The 19,493-nt window shown below is 34.9% G+C and overlaps 1 protein-coding gene across 4 annotated transcripts in view; it reads right to left on the reverse strand.

Annotated features, from left to right (window-relative positions):
- Window positions 1-19,493, reverse strand: part of LOC114658184 (alpha-2-macroglobulin-like protein 1) — a 271,971-nt gene that overhangs the window by 71,024 nt on the left and 181,454 nt on the right. The window contains exons 4-11 of one of the 4 annotated variants that reach the window (XM_028810276.2): window positions 18,797-18,849; window positions 18,541-18,561; window positions 16,161-16,329; window positions 9,245-9,329; window positions 8,883-9,000; window positions 4,697-4,811; window positions 3,359-3,468; window positions 1,523-1,690 (exon numbers count right to left, since the gene is read on the reverse strand). The exons of the other annotated variants lie outside the window; for them this stretch is intronic. Of the exons in view, the coding sequence (XP_028666109.2) occupies window positions 1,523-1,690; window positions 3,359-3,468; window positions 4,697-4,811; window positions 8,883-9,000; window positions 9,245-9,329; window positions 16,161-16,329; window positions 18,541-18,561; window positions 18,797-18,849 (839 nt within the window). The remainder of the gene's footprint in view (window positions 1-1,522; window positions 1,691-3,358; window positions 3,469-4,696; window positions 4,812-8,882; window positions 9,001-9,244; window positions 9,330-16,160; window positions 16,330-18,540; window positions 18,562-18,796; window positions 18,850-19,493) is intronic. 4 annotated transcript variants of the gene reach the window in all.

The raw sequence follows: 19,493 nt of genomic DNA on the forward strand, positions 1-19,493 counted from the left end.
AATTAAAAATATGCATCTTGAAAAATTCTATACTATACTTTTCATGCTGTAAAATACATTGAGTTGAGATAGAAAAGGTTCTCTATAAAAATGTGTTTATCTAGTACTGCAAGCTAATTTATTATAGTAGTATTACAATATTATCAGATAGTGTGTTAATAACGTATATCATTATGTGCATTTTCAGAATGAGGAATTTTGTCATAAAATTTAAATTATGTTCATAAAATGAGATATTTCCCACCTAATTTGATTTTGGTTTATAGGTGTGACCAAATAAATGTACTGCCCACAGTCAATGGGCAACGGCCCCATAATGGGACATCATGCAACTCATAGATAAAGATGGAAAAAAGCAAGCGAGGATGCAGACAGAACTATACTGTGCAAAGAGATTACTGATTTTTTTATCAAACGAACAGAAAATTTAAGTGCAAACTTTGCTTAAAGACTTTCACAGAATAAATAAAGAAAAAATATGATTTAAAACAATTGTGAATAAAAGTACAAAAAGAAGAATATTAACTTTAAAAATAATCCTAATAAAAATCAAGTTCACAATGTAACCTGTCCTTTCCATTATAAGGGAAATCCTTCCTGCAAATGCTCCTTGTGAGCCCTGGCAAGACCATCCTGCCTGAGTCTCCCCCTTTCTGCCACACCTCTCCATCTCATCTGCTTCCTCAAATCCGTCGCAGAATTGACCCATGCTGGTCTCACGGGCTCATCCACCAGCACCATCCCTGCAATACTACAGGTACCTTATCAGTTCGGATGTTGTCTCAGCCAGCCTCGAAAAGTACATTTCAAAACTAATTTAATCTTTGTCTCCTTCACTTTCTTTTACCCCCTAAAAATTTACCTCCTGCAGCCGCAACTCATTCATCATGCCATTAAATGGCAGTTAATTAAACCAGCTAATGCACATGTGTACTGACATCAGTTAAACTACTGAGGAAGGAATCAATAAATTAACTCTGAAAATCTTTCATACACACCCAGTGACATTTCCTATCTCAGTGTTTAACTACAGAGAAATATATACATTTCCTTGATCAAGTATTAACTAATCTGCATTGACTTTACTTGGGACTGACATTCTAAATCATCAGCTTAAGATACAAATTCTTTCAACCAGAGCTCAGACAAAGTAACTAAGTTGCAAAGCTTCATAACAGATGGTGACATTCTGAACCTGTAAGTATAACCTTACAGTTTTCTACTTTCATTTACAGTGGAACACAATACACATCAAAATAATCAAACTGTAAACTGTATGGATTTAGCCATTACTACATTTTGCAGAGTTACTGTGAAGGACACTATTGCCAACGTACATTACAATAGCTTTATTTCAGTATACAATTACAAAACATTTATTCCATTTTGAGTTATATGCATCAGCTCATTAGTACCTTTCACTGCATGAAAGTAAGAACCTACAGTATTAACAAAAACAGGTTATATGATAAATAATAGGGTGGTTTACTTGCATGAAACTTGCTTTAGAAAAGGTACGTACCTTTAGAGAAACAGTACTGTTACCCCAGGATGAAGTGTTTAATGAGAAAAAGGCCACACCATTCTCATTTGTGTTCAAGACTTGGGTTTCTGCCATTCCAGATCTGGATATGTTAAGGAACACTTGTTTATTAGCAACTGGAGAGGAATCAGCTTGATTAACTTTTATCTAAGGAGTTGAGAAAAAAAAAATACATCCAGTCCTGACGCAATTTATCAGCAGACAAAAAGACTATAATATTAACAGGAAACATAAGCGCTAAAAGCATATGTACTACTGTAAGTACTGTACCACAAAAACACTTGCAAAGAATGAGGGTAATAGATGCAGTATTGGTGGAGGATATGATTTCTTTGGTTCTCTGGTTTCTGTTGTTACTTGATCTACATCAAAGTTATCATTTCAAGACAGTTATTTCCATTCAGGTAATCATCTTTAAAGTTTGTATCTGACTTCAGTAATCAGGGACTTTATGAAAACACATCCACATTCCTCCCTTGGAATAAAAAAGTAACGTTTCTTTTAACATTCACAAAATTTGTGTAAAGTTCCTACAAGAATCTTTAGATCATTAATATAAAGGAATGGTGTGATCTTGTACATATATTTCATCAAGAATAATTTGAAAGTTGATTGCCAAAATATACATTTCATGTGCTCCAGGACAACAGAAGCCTGATGAAATCAGATTGACTGAATATTGGCATGCCCTGTGAATCGCAGTATCTTACAATGGAACATTTTGTGAAGGTGTCTAATGTGAAAGGCTTGTCATTAATACTCCAAACAAAGCTTTATGTCAGGGCAGGTCTCTTGATATGTGATTGCAGCGCTCTAAAGTTTAGGTAATATTCTAATTTATCAGCATTTATTTTTACATATGCAAAGTTTGGTAATATTGTATGCAGTTATTTTTATTGTGATCATAAACTGTTATTGACCTTCATAATAACCATATTAATTAAAAGTGTCACTTTGGTACTCAGTAATATTACAAACTCAACTCAGGCCAGTCTGCTAAATAAACATCATATCTGCAAACAACATACAGACACAGACAATTCTGACCACAAAACAATAGTAACATTTTAAGACTTTTATCTAAGAAATAAAGTACAAAATCTAATATAGTGTGAATGAAAATATAAAAGATATACAGTTAGTGAGTTTGTAGACATGTGTCTTAGTTGCTGCAGATGCTAAAATATATAAAATTAATAAAATGTCAAAATAGTTAGTCATAGTATCGGAGAGTAACAACACGATGAATTGCACAGATGGCAATCTGTGTAATATTATTATTATTACTACTACTGTGTAGTGCAAGCAAATGGAATGCTGGTGGTTTTTGCCTTACAACTCCCAGGATCCATGTTTATCTCCTACCCTAGTCAATCAGTGGGTGCAATTTTCATGTCCTTCTCAAGTCTGTGCACATTTTTCTTTAGGTATTCTAGTTTCCTAATAAATGTGAAAGATGTGTATACTGTTTGATGCGGTTATTGAAAATTGACACTGTGTGAGTGAGAGTCCATTTATTCTGCAATTGACTTTTGTCCACAGATAGATTTTGCCTTACACCCCTTGCTGTAAAATCACCATGAATATCGGGGCTGTGCCTGGTTGTTTGGTGCATAACTGATGAAACATTTGATATGTTGTTAGCTGCAAACACAAATCAATATGAAGCACAGTTCTCAAAAGAAACTGAATCAACTTTTAACAAACTTTATGAATATGATGCCAGTGTAAAATATGTTACGGAAATGTATGCAGTGTTCATTTCATTGTGAAAAGATGCAGAGAACAGCACCTGAGGGCCATGCTATTACTTACTTTTCCATTGAAAGGGATTCCTTGTTTGTATGAGTTTGGTGTATCCTCAAAATTGATATTAACCAAAATATCAGTGAATTTTGCAGTAGAACTTGCTTGGAGTGTGACACCTTTTCAATGAAGACAATAACAGAGTTGGCATAATGGAAGCAGAAAAGGTACAGTACATAATTATTCCTTTTAAACTGTTATTTTACATCATAAATCCAATTAGGCTGAACTGTTTAGAAATAAATACACATAAAGGATTGTATACTGTAAATAAATAACAACAAAGCCTTAGTTATATGGGACACAGTGTCTGAAGGACAGGTTAACAACACAACTTTTAAAAACACAGTAAGAAAAGGCTACATGGTTTTCTATCATAAGAACCCTATCAGGTTACTTGCATTAGTCTTTGTTTTGGGTGGGAAAAAAAAAAATCATACGAGATCCTGATTTAAGCCTGTTTAGTACACCCAGTCACCATTATCGTTTCTATCAAACAGGTAAGTGGCAACAACATATTGTAGAAATTTGTTCAATGCGTTTACAAACCAGTTGGAGTGAAGTTATAAATGATGTGTTTGATTGTTATTTTAAACATGGCTAATTTGTTACGGTAAATGTTCCATTAATAAAATTAATAAACAAAAAATGAACAGAAGGCAGTGACATTGAAGATCCTGAATTTTCTTATTTATTTACTTTGTTTGGATGTGTGAAAGTGCACTGGATTGGGTAGAAAGAAAGTGGTATTGATGTAAAGCAAAAGCAATGAAAATAAATGAAAAGCAAAAGCAGTCTGACTAACTTTTTTTATTTTAAGAAATTAATCAAAGACAGATCATTTCATTAGTTAGCCTGTATTTCTCTTTAACTTTCTGCTACACTTAAAGTAAAATGCTCACATATTTGCATTATTATCAGGATAGATCTAATCAGTATCGGTTGCTTGAAAAAATGGAATATATACATTGTGAAGTACACCACAGGTGCATCTTGAAGAACATATAGTAAATCTCACTTGAAAATTTGAATTTCAGCAGGACTGAAAGAAAACAAGACTGTTCTGCAACATCTGTTACTCAGATGAACAAAAAAAGCAAAACAAACACATCTATAAATATGTTTTTCCAGGAAGTTATATATTTACTCCAGAGACTAAGACCTTCTAGATCAAGTTAAACAACAAAACAGGAAAAAACATTGAAAATGCCATGCTATTTAAAAAACCTTGACAAGACATTACTCAAGTTCTGTATGGCTTTAGATTGTAAAAGAATGTCGAATGTAAAGCACACTAGTGCTGGTGTTTTTTTCCAAACAAATTAAACTAAAAATTTAGATAAGTACCTGTCCCTTCTTCAGTCAACTCAGCATCTGCTCTAAAGGAGCCTTCATACCCTGTAGAATTCAATGCATATCCTTCAAGCTCCACAACTTGAGTTGTACAGCCAGACTTGTCAGTCTAAATAGGAAAAGAATTGTATGGTTCCTTAGCATTTGTAATTATAAAATATACATCAATGCTATACATTAAAGTATTTACTTTGTTTTAATCATTTATCCAGTTTCTAAGCTTGTTTTTTGTATTACCAGGTCACGTGGGTCTGGAGTGTGTTTCATCAGAAATAACAGAAATGAATGAAATCAGCTTCTAAAAGTATTCAATTTTATGGCAAACAAATAAAATACAATCTGCAGTACTTTTATTTTACACTCCCTTTGTATAATCCATCACTACCCCGATACCCTTTATAAGAAAACATATAAAGTTTTTCTATATACATTTATTTTTATACAGTGGAAGCACAGTTAGATTGATTTTGAGATGCAAATTGTGGTTTACTATCAAGTTCCTTATCCATTATACCACACTGCTAGCCTGGTATGGAGCACTTCCTCGATCAACCTAATTTAGGTTAATCAATTACTTTAATAACATAACATTGGACTGCATCAGTCGACAGACTTTCATGAGAAAAAGGGGATGAACCATGAAAAATCCACACAGAAGGCACCATGAACAGGAACTGTACTGGGACTCAGGAGGCATATGGTGACCACATTATATACTGCATAATTATAATAATACTAGGCATTAAGCCCGTTACAATAACGGGCGCTAGAATAGTAGTGCATAAACATTAGTAGGAACAGTCTATATTAAATGGCAAAGGACCATCTATTTTCTGTTACGGTAATACTGGCTTGTATGTGGCTGTAATATGCGTCACTGTATTGTGTGCCTTTAATTTTCTCTCACAGTAATACGTCTCTCCAGCAAGTATTTTAATCTGTGCTGGCGTGCAGCTGATTATTGTATGTATGGCATCTCCCCAGCAACGGATTTTATATGCACGAAAATAAATCTACTTTTAAAAGTCATCCTATTGTAATATCATGAAAATTCATATATTTAGGAAAACACTTTACACTTTACTGGGCCAAGTTTGTTAATCGCAAATCTGACATCCTCAGAGTGAACAACAAATATTAATCCCACCTCTTTGGGGAAGCTGGCCTCTGTGTCTCAGTACCCGATTGGATTTTTCGTGCGTTATGTTTTAGGTCTTACCTCATTTACTGAAATCTGATTGGATCGGCCACGCGATATTTTATAGGTCCCGCCCTCTCTGTCTTGTTTGACGCGTCAAGCGGCCTTTGAAGCATCGCACCGTAACCCGCGCATGTGCCCTTCACCAGAAGACACATACACACATGCACACATGGACGCACACAGGGATTTTATTAAAGAGGATAAAAACGATGATACCAAGCTAGGAGGATTGGCAGGTAATTTAAAATCCATTAAACCATTACAGGGACTTGGACAGATGGATTTTAATGTAAGTAAATGTAAAGTATTACATCTACGAAGTAAAAATATTAGTATTGAATACATAATGGGAGGTTTGAAAATTGAAAGTGTAACCTTATGAGAAGGATTTAGGAGTCATGGGGGACTTATCACTATCATCTTCCAGACTGTGTTCAGAAGCCATTAAGAAGGCTAACAGAATGTTGGGTTATACTGTATAGCATGATGTGTGGAGTACAAGTCCAAGGAGGTTATGCTCAAGCTTTGTAACCTACTAGCGAGGCCTCATCTGGAGGACTGTGTACAGTTTTGGTCTCCAGGCTACAAAAAGGACATAGCAGTGCTAGAAAAAGTCCAGAAAGGAGTGCAAGGGATGAATTATGAGAAACGTTTAAAAGAGCTGAGCATTTTCAGTCTAAGTGAAACAAGATTAAGAGGATGCATGATTGAAGTGTTCAAAATTTTGAAGGAAATTAGTACAGTGGATCAAGACTGTTACTTTAAAATGAGTTCATCAAAAACACAGGGACACAGTTGGAAACATTTTAAGTATAAATTTCACACAAACATTAGGATTTTTTCTCCACACAGAGAACTATACAGACATGGAATACGTTACTAAGTAGTGTGGTAGACAGTAGGACTTTAGGGGCTTTCAGAAGTAGAACTGATGAAAATCTAGAGGAAATAAGTCTATAGGATTGGAGTGGTTTGTTGGACAGAATGGCCTGTTCTTGTGTAAAGTTTTCAAATCCATAGGTTGCTTAATCATACCAAACTTTCTGAAATATTACACATCAACAAAATGTTCTGGGTAATATTTTCAAGTAAATGCACAAGACTGCCTGCTTTTGTTTCAGTTGTAAGCCAAAAGTACACAACTAATGAGGTTAGGAGATTGAGGAATAGTGTTGATCAGCGAATTTCACAAAAGCGTTATTCACAGCTAATTTGATGCATTTGCATTTTGTTCGTCAAATTATTTACTGATAATTCGGTTGGTTTAGGATAACAGCTTTTTTTCAGTGTCCCATAATGTTTTGCGAGGCAAGTGCAATATCTCCTGGAGCTGTAACATCCGTCATTGGATGGGACCACCCTCCGAGTATATAATGCTGATCATTTGCATTCCAGACTGGTGATAAAGCTTGCACATCTCTCACTTTTTTCTTTCTTCTTTGATCTCATGGAGGCATCGTCGCACAGTGGTTGGCACTATGAAGAGCACATGATCGCGCTCATAGTTAGTATTGCTAGCCTACTGGCTGACACACTGCAGATTTGAACACTGGGAGAAACTCACGGTTAGCAGAGAAAACTCATGTAGATATAAACAGAACATGCAGATATCATGGAAACCAAAGGTGCTAAGGCAACTGATGAACTACTATAGCATCAGTATTCATACCTGTTTTTTACATTTACCATAAAAGCAAATGCTATAAAATGTAAAACTGTAAAGGTACATTAATACTGTTTATAGTAAGTGAACTCAATCTGAGGAGCTTAATAGATGAGTAAATATTGCAGTTTCTCAAATTTTATTCTTATGAAACACAAACAGCATAAATAAGGAGTTATCTGTGCTTGCCGCCAAATGTGCAGGTAGATCTTTGAGTTCTACATCAATATAAGATAAGGAGGCGCATGCCCTATGCATGCGTAATTAACAACGTGTTGAATGAAAACAATCCTTGAAGAGCCTGAGAGGGCTGAATATTTTTCAAAAAAACTCAGTTTTCTGAAAACCACAAAAAACAATAGTTTCTCAAATAAATCAACATAAAACGACCTTCATATATTTTCTGACAGTTGACTACGATTTTGGCATTTCCACTTTGTTTAGATGAGATATATGCTAGTACACCTGACTTTGTTCTTTCTGATTTGATCTCACGGAGGCACAGTGGTGCAGAGGTTGGCACTGCTGCCACACCTGCTGAGGTCACCTTTTTGGCCATAATAATCAGTCTAGTATAGTTGGCAGATGTTTCCCTAGCCCTTGGGACATTTTAAAGATAATTACACCATTATAATCCAGTCAAATCTAGTTCAGTTAGTCAGTCCCCATTGACTTCAATGCATTTTGCTGGATTCGGCAATATTCACAAACACTTCCGTGTTTACTCCAAACTCAAGGCAAAGCGAACACTGCAGAGTTCACTCATAACTAGTGAAGAAAATAAGAAGAGATGGAAGAAAAAAAAATTAACATAAATGCAGCACATCTTCTCAAACACATCCACGTACTTTTGCCAGAAGATATCTGGGTGAGATCATGAAAAAGGGGTAGGATACAGTAAGCAGCTACTCAACAGCTGAAAGTTGGGAATGAAGGATGACTTTACATTTTGTTACCGAGAGTGCATAATCTTCTACATATGTAACACTGACAATTTACTAAACTTTTCATAGGACCTTATTATAATTTCTTACAACTAAGAAATATTTCATATTAAACACAAGGCAGAAACAGAAAAGGATGATAGACAGAGACATAAATTGATTAGTCCATTTAGGAGACTCATAAAATTTAATTTCACAGGCAAAAGATTAATATGTAAAAATGAGAATATAATAAAGTAAATGGCGGTACCAGATTAATCTTACAAACAGATACAGGATGATGATTATAAAAAAATTAAGCGCAGTATGGCTCAGATATGATTTTTATTCTCCAAGAAAGATCAAAATTGAAATATCTTATGTTTTACTCACCATAATAATGAACCTTTGACAAATATCTCTTTGTTCTCCTGTGGAAAACCAATAATAAAAAGCTTTTCGGCAAAAACTCAGTTTCACGCTGCCTACAACTGGTTTTCCATATGTGTACCTGAAGAAGAAAAAGTAAAGCTCCTGAAAAACATTTGGATAATTAAAGATATCAAACAAGGCCAAAAGATTTCTTGCAAGTTTACTAAAGCCATCAAATATGAATTGGCTTTACCAACCTTTAATATCCCATCTAACCTTTTAGAAAGACTTCATTGCTGTCTACATCTAGTGAACTAAAATTGCTCCAATTTTTACTGAAAAAAACAAAAAGAAAGTTTGATTTTCACTTGCGTTTTACTTACTTTCCACAGACCTGCACCTTGACTTCTGTGTCTTCAATGGTCACAGTTTCAGGTAGTTTAATCACAACTTCATACTTTGGGAGAACTGCATATGAAAACACAAAGGTCAGTACTGCTGTTTACAAAGACAAATAAAAACAAAAGAAAAATGCATGTATGTAAATTGTGAGATACTCTGAAAATTTAACAAACACCCACATTTAATTAGACAGACAGATCTATCTGTCTATCCATGTAACTAAAGCATTTTAATAAGATAATTTTCTATTTAAAATATTTTCTTAATGCTATGGATTGCTGTAAAACTGAAAGTAAAATGGTTATTTTATTTATTTTGCTATGTTTTTATCATTAGTTTTTAAAAATGAAGTGTGTACCACCCTTTTGTTTTATTAGCTTGATCATTGGAATTGAAGGATTAAGCAGTAAAGGACTGCAATGATATTTTTATTTAAACAAAGCATTAAAAAAATCAAATACATGTTAATTGAATGGTAACAACATTAATGTAATTCATGTAAATGTACTGTTTGTAAGCTGTATTTGTAGTATTTCTTTTTTTATAAGACAACAATGTCAACATTAATAACAATAATAATAATCCTCCAGCTCTGAGTTGCATAAGAGAAACAGATGTAGCAAAAAAAAATAATAAAAATCAAAAAAACCACATGACTTTAACTTTAGGTTTCAAATGATTCATTCTAACTCAAAATATGTATATCCCAAACTGTCTTACTTTAAAACTGGGGATGCTTTTGCTTTTAAAAAGTTCTCTATATTTGGTATTCCATTTGAAAAACACTCAGTGAACAGTGATATTACATTCTGTACAGAAGGCATGGACACAATAAACATGAATAATGGATCAAAGGTTAAAGATGATTATTTCATTCAATTGCATTGAGTCTGATTACTTTTGAACTAGTCAATTTATTATTAAATAAACTTTACGTGTTTATGCTTTATTGGGCTGTTTTGTTAAAATTTCTTGTTAACGAAGACACCCATGCAGTTGGCAATTTCTCCTTCCCAAAAAATGAGGCAATACAGTGGTACATTACAAAACTGTCACATTTTTAGAAGCGACCACATCTTTACTCCATGTGTAATTCACATTTTTTGATTTAAAACATTGGAGTGATATGTTAGATAATCATATACACATCACTTGAAACATACTAAGTTTTGTTTTCCTAGATTAGTCTGTGGTGAAATGACGTTTCAGAACAAATGCTCAAAATGTCAAATTTCAGTTACTTTACAAATTATGTTTTTTAGTACAACTTCAATTGAACCTAGTTAATAGTAGTTGACCAATGTCCTTTTTTACTACATTTTATTTGTTCAGAATCTATGTATTACAAATTAAGTTGTACAAGTATTTAGTTTCACTGTGTCACGCATTCCCATCAGAGGATTACCTTCCGGGTTTATCAGAGGCAAGGAGTGCAGTCACTAACATCTTTGTCTCTTCTGACAACTTTAGCAGCAAGAAGACGCCAAGCGATGGCAATTGACTCTGTCCCTAATGACTGGGGAGTTATAAAAGAACAGATTAGACCCACATTACAATCATCCCGGATCTCCCAAAGGTAACTCGTTTGACTTCTGTTATGAGAAGACTAATAGCACTGTTTAAGTGTGGTGCAATTTCTGACTATTTATACGTCATCAAGCCTTCTTTTTGTTTGCTGTTATCATCCTTGATTAAAAGGGGTGACCCTGCTGGCTCCCCAACACTTTCTAGGAATCACAAGTGTCCTTGCAATTATTCACAACTGAAATAAAATTACAGAATTTAAAAGTTCTTCAATCAGATATCTATCAATCCCATATATCACACAAATAACATTCGCAGTCATAAACAACACCCAAACCCACAGCATTAATTGAGAGCTAATTAGTAGTATAAAAGATTCCTACTGTGTAATGCAACCTCATAATTTTAAAACAATAGGAATTCTGCAGAGGGACTGTCAGTAGCCCAGCAGGTAACATTAATGCAATCTTGCCAAATCCTAAAGAAGCTCTGCACAGGTGCAGACAAGGTAAATAAATAAATTAATTTAAAAAAAATAAATAAATATATATATATATATATAATATTTTACTATTTTAGGTATTTTAAAATATAGTTTTCCTATTATGCTATGCATGTGCAAAAGGATTCTTCCAAATTAAGCAGTAGTTGATATGCTAAATATGTAGTGTAGACAATAAAAGTAATTTTATCACCAAGTATTCTAAGTTGGCCTGAAATATCTTCAAAGACTACTATAAGATGAATTTCAATGATTGTTCATCCTACACTATCTGCCAGATAAGGGAACACTTTTTAGGCAATATCAAAACATGTGCCCGAGAGGCACAAACAGAACTACATGACATCATTCTCAATTAGGGTTTAAACCCTGATATACTTTAAATTGTTTGATTTAGAGAGATGTATCAAGTGTATAATTTTGATCTCAATCACTTAGTGTTTTGCGTAAAGTATGTTGTGAATGATGAATTCCATTGCTTGACTGAGCTACTGATAGAGAGGTCTCATTACCAGCATCACTGAAGGATGATGAGCAGTGAGGACTATGACACCCTTTAATAAAGTCAGAAATGCTGCCTAAATTCTGAGCACTGGTGGTGGATTAGGGAATTCTTTCTTACAAAGTAATTACCTTGTAAATGGAAACATAAGAGTGTTTTAAAAATTCTATATTTACAACAGAACTGATCAAAAGGTGCACATATATTATCAGTATAAAGATCTATGAAGGTTGAGATGCCTAATGCCTTCTACTTTGCAATTAAGGGAAGCCTTTACGGAAAAGTGATTCTGTAATGGAGCAGCAGACACCAGTGACTTTTCCTTCAAGTGTGAACTGCTATGTTTCAGCCTGAGACTGCACTTATGTATATTTTCTGTTTATTGTTTTTTAATAATAAGACACCTTCCTTTAGGTATGTCATTAGATTTGTCATGGAGTTATTGTAATCATTGCTTTTCATTTAATCTTACTGGTTATTGGATTACTGGAATTACTTGTGCTTCGCTTGTTGGATTTGCCATTGGACAATGTACTGAGACATATTTGACTTGGATTGCCTTTTGGGCACATCCTTTGTGTTGTTTTTGTGCCCATTTTCTAATTTGTTTTTTAAATAAACTTTCAGCTTATAAAGGTTATTTGTTTGGGTTTTCTATGCAAATCAGATATTTAAGGTATCCCTGTCCCTTGTAAGTTATTTTGGTATATTTTGGGACTTTCATTACCTTTTGAACTTTAAAATCAACCTTTCCATTTTTAGACCTGTGTAGGCCACAGCTTGCAGGTAGCAGATTGAGGACTTGAAAACATGGAGTGATTCTCTTCTGGGCTGCTCTGTAACAATTATGGTGTGATTTTGTGGCTTATTTTGGAGACTGCACAGCCTTTTGCTATGTTTGTGTCCTTGTGTTATAACATGTTCTACTTTGGTTCCATAATTTGAGTGTGTGAAGCACATGTGGATTCAGTGCCAACGTCTTTCTATTGTCTCAAAATACAGATATTCTCAGCCTATTAGTATAGCTGAAAGTCAGTCATCCCCATACCACATTCACATTTGATTTTTGTAATGCTGATTTTTATGCATGTGGACTTTTTGCCTCCATTATAAGGAAACAATGGAACTGAGGTTTTAAAAAGGAATTTTTAATAACTGTAGAAATACTCTAAAACAGAAAAACATTATGTCATCATATGTCTTTTAAGTACATCAACACTGTCTGCTAGTGAGAGGTGAGCAGTTGATCATATATTAACATCTTGTCTAGTGCTTTCTGTCAACCTGCAATCCTTTCTTTTACTTGTCTTATGAGATGTGGTCTAGAAGCTGTTGGTGATAGTGTTTGGAACAAGAGGTGCGATGGAACTGCGCCCATTTAAAGATTTGTGTAGTTACTTGCCCAACCCAACAGAACAGAAAATTTATTAGTGACTTCATGATTCTCAACATTCAAAGCAATTCTTTATAGATAAAATTGTAATTTTTGTGTCTGTTTGTTTGTTCGCCATTAATGAAAAATTGATTTTGCAGACTTTTTCAGGTGTACTGCAATTGTTCCGAATTAAAATTTAGCAATTGTATTTAGCACATCAGGATGATAGGTTGTAAAGGAAGGGAGCAACCAAACAACAAGGGGAATACAATTATCATCAGGCAGCAGCTGACAGCTAATAGGGCTAATAGATAGATAGATAGATAGATAGATAGATAGATAGATAGATAGATAGATAGATAGATAGATAGATAGATAGATAGATAGATAGATAGATAGATAGATAGATAGATAGATAGATAGATAGATAGATACTTTATTAATCCCAGGGGGAAATTCACATATTCCAGCAGCAAAAAATATTAAATTAAAGAGTAATAAAAAATGCAGGTAAAAAAAAAACAAAAAAAAAAACAGACAATAACTTGAATAATGTTCAACGTTTACCCCCTCTGGTGGAATTGAAGAGTCGCATAGTTTGGGGGAGGAATGATCTTCTCAGTCTGTCAGTGGAGCAGGACAGTGACAGCAGTCTGTCGCTGAAACTGTTCCTCTGTCTGGAGATGACACTGTTTAATGGATGTAGTGGATTCTCCATAATTGATAGGAGCCTGCTGAGCGCCCTTCGCTCTGCCACAGATGTTAAACTGTCCAGCTCTATGCCAACAATAGAGCCTGCCTTCCTCACCAGTTTGTCCAGGCGTGAGGCATCCTTTTCTTAATGCTGCCTCCCCAGCACACCACTGCGTAGAAGAGGGCACTCGCCACAACCATCTGATAGAACATCTGCAGCATCTTACTGCAGATGTTGAAGGATGCCAGTCTTCTAAGGAAGTACAGGCGGCTCTGTCCTTTCTTGCACAGAGAATCAGTATTGGCAGTCCAGTCTAATTTATCATCCAGCTGAACTCTTAGGTATTTATATTTATATATATTTATTTAGGTATTTATAGTAGGACACTGTTATCAGTTCACACAAAGTTTTCCGTAGGCCAAAGTGGGATCTCTTCAACTGCATCAGGCATGTTTTCTTCTCAGCTAATTTGGATAACAATTTTTATTGGCACCATTTGTTGCGAAGGATGGATGTCTAGCAGTAGTGTATTGTAGACTTTTTTTAATCTAACATACAGGGAAATATGAGTAAAATTGAGGATAAAATCCTGGAAGAAGTTAAACAAACTTTTACAACATCTGCCACCGACAAAAAAGCAGTTTCTGTAGAAAATGAATGCAAAATGGTTTGTGATAAATTAGCACTGCTTGAAGATAGATATAGGTGGAACATCAGAAACAAAGGACTTCCTGAAAATCACCCAAACCCAGTCAGTAAGACTTTACATTGGACACTGAGATCCCAGCAGCGTATTGCACACATGGATAGAATGCCTCAAAACATAGGGATCTGACTGACAGATTTGACAAATTACATGTTAAAAAAAAACTGAAAACAGCTGTATTTGTATTTTCCCAGATTTCTCTTCTTCAACAACAGCCTAACGAGCTGCCTTCTACAGCATCAAACAGTGCTTATGCAAAGTCTGAAATCAGATATATAATCCTCTTGTTTCCAGCTAAACTGAAAGTAATAGTCAATGGCCAATTCTGTATCTTGTATCATCTTTGCAACATTTATCGAATGCCACTGGTACTCTCCCTTGTAGTACCACATAGACCAGCAGCAATCACTGTGAACCCTAATAAGCCAGTCCTCCTACTGTAGATGCTTTCTGTGGTTCAAATATTGAATTATTTAACAAAACATGTAGTTTAATAAATTAAACATCATTTCATGAAACTACAGTCAAACAGGAAATAAAATCAAGTAGCATTCATGGTTCCAACCCAGCAAAGAGTTACAGCAATTATGGAATCCAATCATACACAAAAAAAAAAAAATTAAGTCATAAGAACAGAAAATCTGGTAGTTATCAAAGAGGTGGTGTGGATGATAGATAGGATACTTGCATTTCAGTCAGCATTGGCAAATGGAACAACATTTTAAAAACACAAATACAGTATTGCCCCCGTAATCTGAATGCCCCAGAACTCGAACAACTTGGAATCCGAACGAAAAATTAGAGCAAATTTAGTCCCGGAATCCGAACGCTGCTTTGGAATCCGAACACCCAGCATGTTGTTAGTGTGTATTTGTGCGTATGTTTCCCCAGCATTCAGGCCACCCATACATTTTGTCGTTCAGTTTGTTGTTGGAAGCTGTAGTTAAAACATCTCGTGTGATCTTTGCTGCTATTTTTGCTGCTAATTTTATGCTTTTGTGCCTGTTTTGTGTTATTTTTTATATAACAACTTAGTGTATTCGCCATGGGTCCTAAAAAGTGTAGTAAGGAAAAAGTGGTACCTTAGCAAAGGGCATGAAAAGGCAAAGAATGCAGCCACCAGAACCACCAGAAATGCAGTTTCCTGATGTTATAATGGAAGGTGATTCGGCCTTCCAAGCAATAATCTCTCTCGTCATCCTCCTCCAGCTTCCACATGCACCATTATCATTCCTTTTTAAGGTAGATACAGGTTTTTATATTTAAAATTTTAAATTTTACATTTTTATTCAAATATTATTATTTGTTAATGTTTTACTTAAAATTCGAGTTTGTGGGACCCAGGAACGGATTAATCTAGTTTCTATTATTTTAAAGGGGAAAAATTGTCTTGAACAATTTGGAAAAATTGACTTGAACAATTTGGAACTCGAGCGAGGTTCTGGAACGGATGAAGTTTGGATTCCAAAGTATCACTGTATCTTCTTTCTTAGTTTAACTCATTATACAAATATACCCATGCAAGGCAAGTATTTCAGTCAGTACATATGTGTGTGTGTGTGTATATATATATATATATATATATATATCTCACCATATTCTTTTACTTTAAACTTTTCATGATTACTGAACCCCTGTTCCTGCCATGCTGTCACAGTGTACATTCCCAGAGGGGCTTCTGAAGTTGTGGGGTAGGATAAGTCCACAATTCCACTGTTGGTAGAAATGTTAAGCCACTGACCAATTCGATTAGAACGGGGATCCTAGAACAAGAGTTAGTGAACCATTTAGTATAAAATTCATGACAAACAGTAAAACTATTAGTTAAATGAGTCAGTTTAGGCCCATGCCTTTACCTATAATTCCTGTGATAGTTAACTACATGAAGTTTACTTAGTTAACTAAATTTCACTCTCAAAGTGAAGATTCTTTCTTAATTGCGTTCCTTTACTTTAAGGAAAATAGCTTATGTGATGACTCACATTGGTACTTCTTTACATGTACCTGATAATGGTGGCTAATCCTATACTAACCACTGCTAGTGACACCACTGATACAAAATACGATAACAGAAAATAAGTGATTAAAATATTGTATAATAATCATAATGCAATAATAATAGTGTTAGTTATTTTCAGATCCTCAAATTTATTAGAGAAACAATCATAGAAGCCAGGAAGCAACCAAAAATGGTTTGGCATACTATGTAACTATACAACTATACAACTTATACAGCACTATCACCTTCTGTTCCTTCATTGGATTGTCAGTTCATAACAAAATTTGTAACTGGTTGTTTGGGAATGTTAACTGCATCAGCAATAGTGCTGTGTCATGAAGGCTAAACTACAGTGGACTGGTATCATGTCACATACAACATTGAGAATAATGTCTAACAGGTATGCCTGGAAATAAAATGGATAGTAGTGGAATCAGACCAAGAACCTCAAATGAGATACTTGCGTGGCCAGCACAGCAGGCGTTCACCTGAAATTTTAGAGGTTGAGTTTTCCTTCCATTCGTTAGGAGCAGTAAGACATGTGACAATGCATCAAGAACATTCTGGCAAACATTGTGTGACCTGTCATTGTTGACCTACTCAATGCATTTTTCCAACAGGATAATGCCCAACCACATATAGCGTCTATCTTGTGGGAATGTTACATGAATTCAGCACTCTAATCTGTCCAGCTGCATTCCCAGAACTGTTTAATACCTGTTGCAGAACCAACTACTATCTTCAGCACATTTCTTGTGGATCATGCAGTCAGAAAATCATGGAAACCATCCAAAACACAATAACACAAATGGGGTCACCAGCATAATGATAAAAAGTTGGAAAACAAAATACATATGTCCAAAATTATTAGAAATAACCAGTAACATAAAAATAAAATTGTTCTGATTGTAGAAGCAATCCTTATTTGAATGCTTATAGTTGTAACTTTTTTGGTAACAATAAAGGTAGAAAATGTAAATGGAGCCTAAGCCTTTTATAGCATTAATACTAAACACGATCCAATGTGTTTTTGGAAAGATTTTAATACATGGATAAAATTCTTGCTGTGCCATTAGGCTAAACAGGAAATATCCATCCATCCATTAACCAACGCTATATCCTAACTACAGGGTCACGGGGGTCTGCTAGAGCCAATCCCAGCCAGCACAGGGCGCAAGGCAGGAAACAAACCCCAGGCGGGGCGCCAGCCCACCACAGAGGAAATATGCAATGATGTTAAAAGTCATAGAGACATCTGATCACATGACCAGCAACAGATGTTCTTAGCATAAATAGTATGATTACGGCCACATACAACTAACAACAAGATGGTGCCATGGAGCTGTCAATCTAATTTTAAATACATAAGATATTTTTATTGTTTGATCTGGTTTTTGGGAAGGGTGAACACTATAGATGGTAGAACATTTACCTAAGAATCCAAATATTTTATTAAGTCATTACTGAAAATAACTCAAAACTGAGCCTACTATTTTGCCATAGTAAATAAACCTTAAATAATTTCAGAACAAACATGACTTTAAAAATTACAAAAAATAAAGAAATAAAAACTTTTTATATAGTGACTTTCTATAGTGGACATCTTCTTTTACAAGGTTATGTGGGCATGGATTAATAAGATAAGTTGGGAAATATGGCATTTTCTTGTGAAATCTGTTTATACATTCTGATGTTCTGGTGATTAAGGTAAGTCACAAGTTTAGAAATGTCATACACACGTTTGCATGTATTTCTGTACAATAGCAGCATGGGAAGGTTAATTTACTTGCTCAGGGCTGCACAGTGAGTCAGATGTGAGGATTTACTTGGAAACCCTAAGTTTAAGGATGTTGTTTTATCATTATACCATACTGCCTTCCTAATACAGATAACAATCAGTTTAATAATAACTCAGAATATTTGAAGAGATCATTGATAAGAAATTGTTAAAAGGAAAATCATTTTTTTAACTTACCACTAGTTCCACAGTTGTGTACTGCAAAACAAAAATGGGATCATTTAATATATCATTTTTAAATCAACCTCATCATATTTTAAATAACTAGTGACATTCAAATATTGTAGTATTCATTTAATACATTGCCTTAAAGTATGATGACAAAAGTAAAAAGAAAAAGTTAATAGCTTATACAACAAATGTCTTTTATTCAGATTTAACTTTTTATTCTTTCTTACCAATAATTAAAAATATATACATGTTTAATTCTTACCTTTTCATTGACAGGTAAAAAATCTTCATTCATTGCAAAAATACGAAATTTAACTGAAACAAAAAAATGTGAGAATATAGTGTGAACTGCCCTAATTCGTGATGTTCATGATTTTTATCATGAGGAAGAAGCACATAATAGACAAAACTGTTGTGTCAAATATTTGAAATATTAAATTGTGTACTTCAGTTTAAATGTTTTAAGCCTAAATGTTCTCCGTAGTAATTGAAATTTATCATTTGTTACCCTCTGATAGAGGTCCACAGAGAGTGAAAAGATCAAACATTAAAAATCACAGCATATTTGTAATAATTGACCTTGAAACAGTCTAAAATGATAGCCTGTAAGCTTGTGGTTGAAATTCGTCATTTTAACTTTCTGGCAGTGGCTGCTAGAGGGCCCGCATCAGCTGCGTGTTGGTCCACTCGGGTGCAGACAGCAAGGGGTCTCTGCCTTTCCCATAGGGAGACTCCAGCTGTCAGGGCACCCCAGAGAAAAGGGGAGGGCCCGAGGAATAAATCCGGGTCATCCCACAGAATGAGACGTGAGCCCGTGAGCTCACGTACGGAGACGGGCAGGCCTCTGCGGGTGCAGAGGGAAGTCCCAAAGCCAGTGGGGACCTCTGATGGGCGAAGAGTCCCAGCCAGAGGAGCATGGAACCCGCGGAGAGGGCACAACAAAGGCAAGTTGCGGGGTG

Source organism: Erpetoichthys calabaricus, chromosome 9, assembly GCF_900747795.2.
Source record: "Erpetoichthys calabaricus chromosome 9, fErpCal1.3, whole genome shotgun sequence".
In the NCBI taxonomy this organism is placed as follows: domain Eukaryota; kingdom Metazoa; phylum Chordata; class Cladistia; order Polypteriformes; family Polypteridae; genus Erpetoichthys; species Erpetoichthys calabaricus.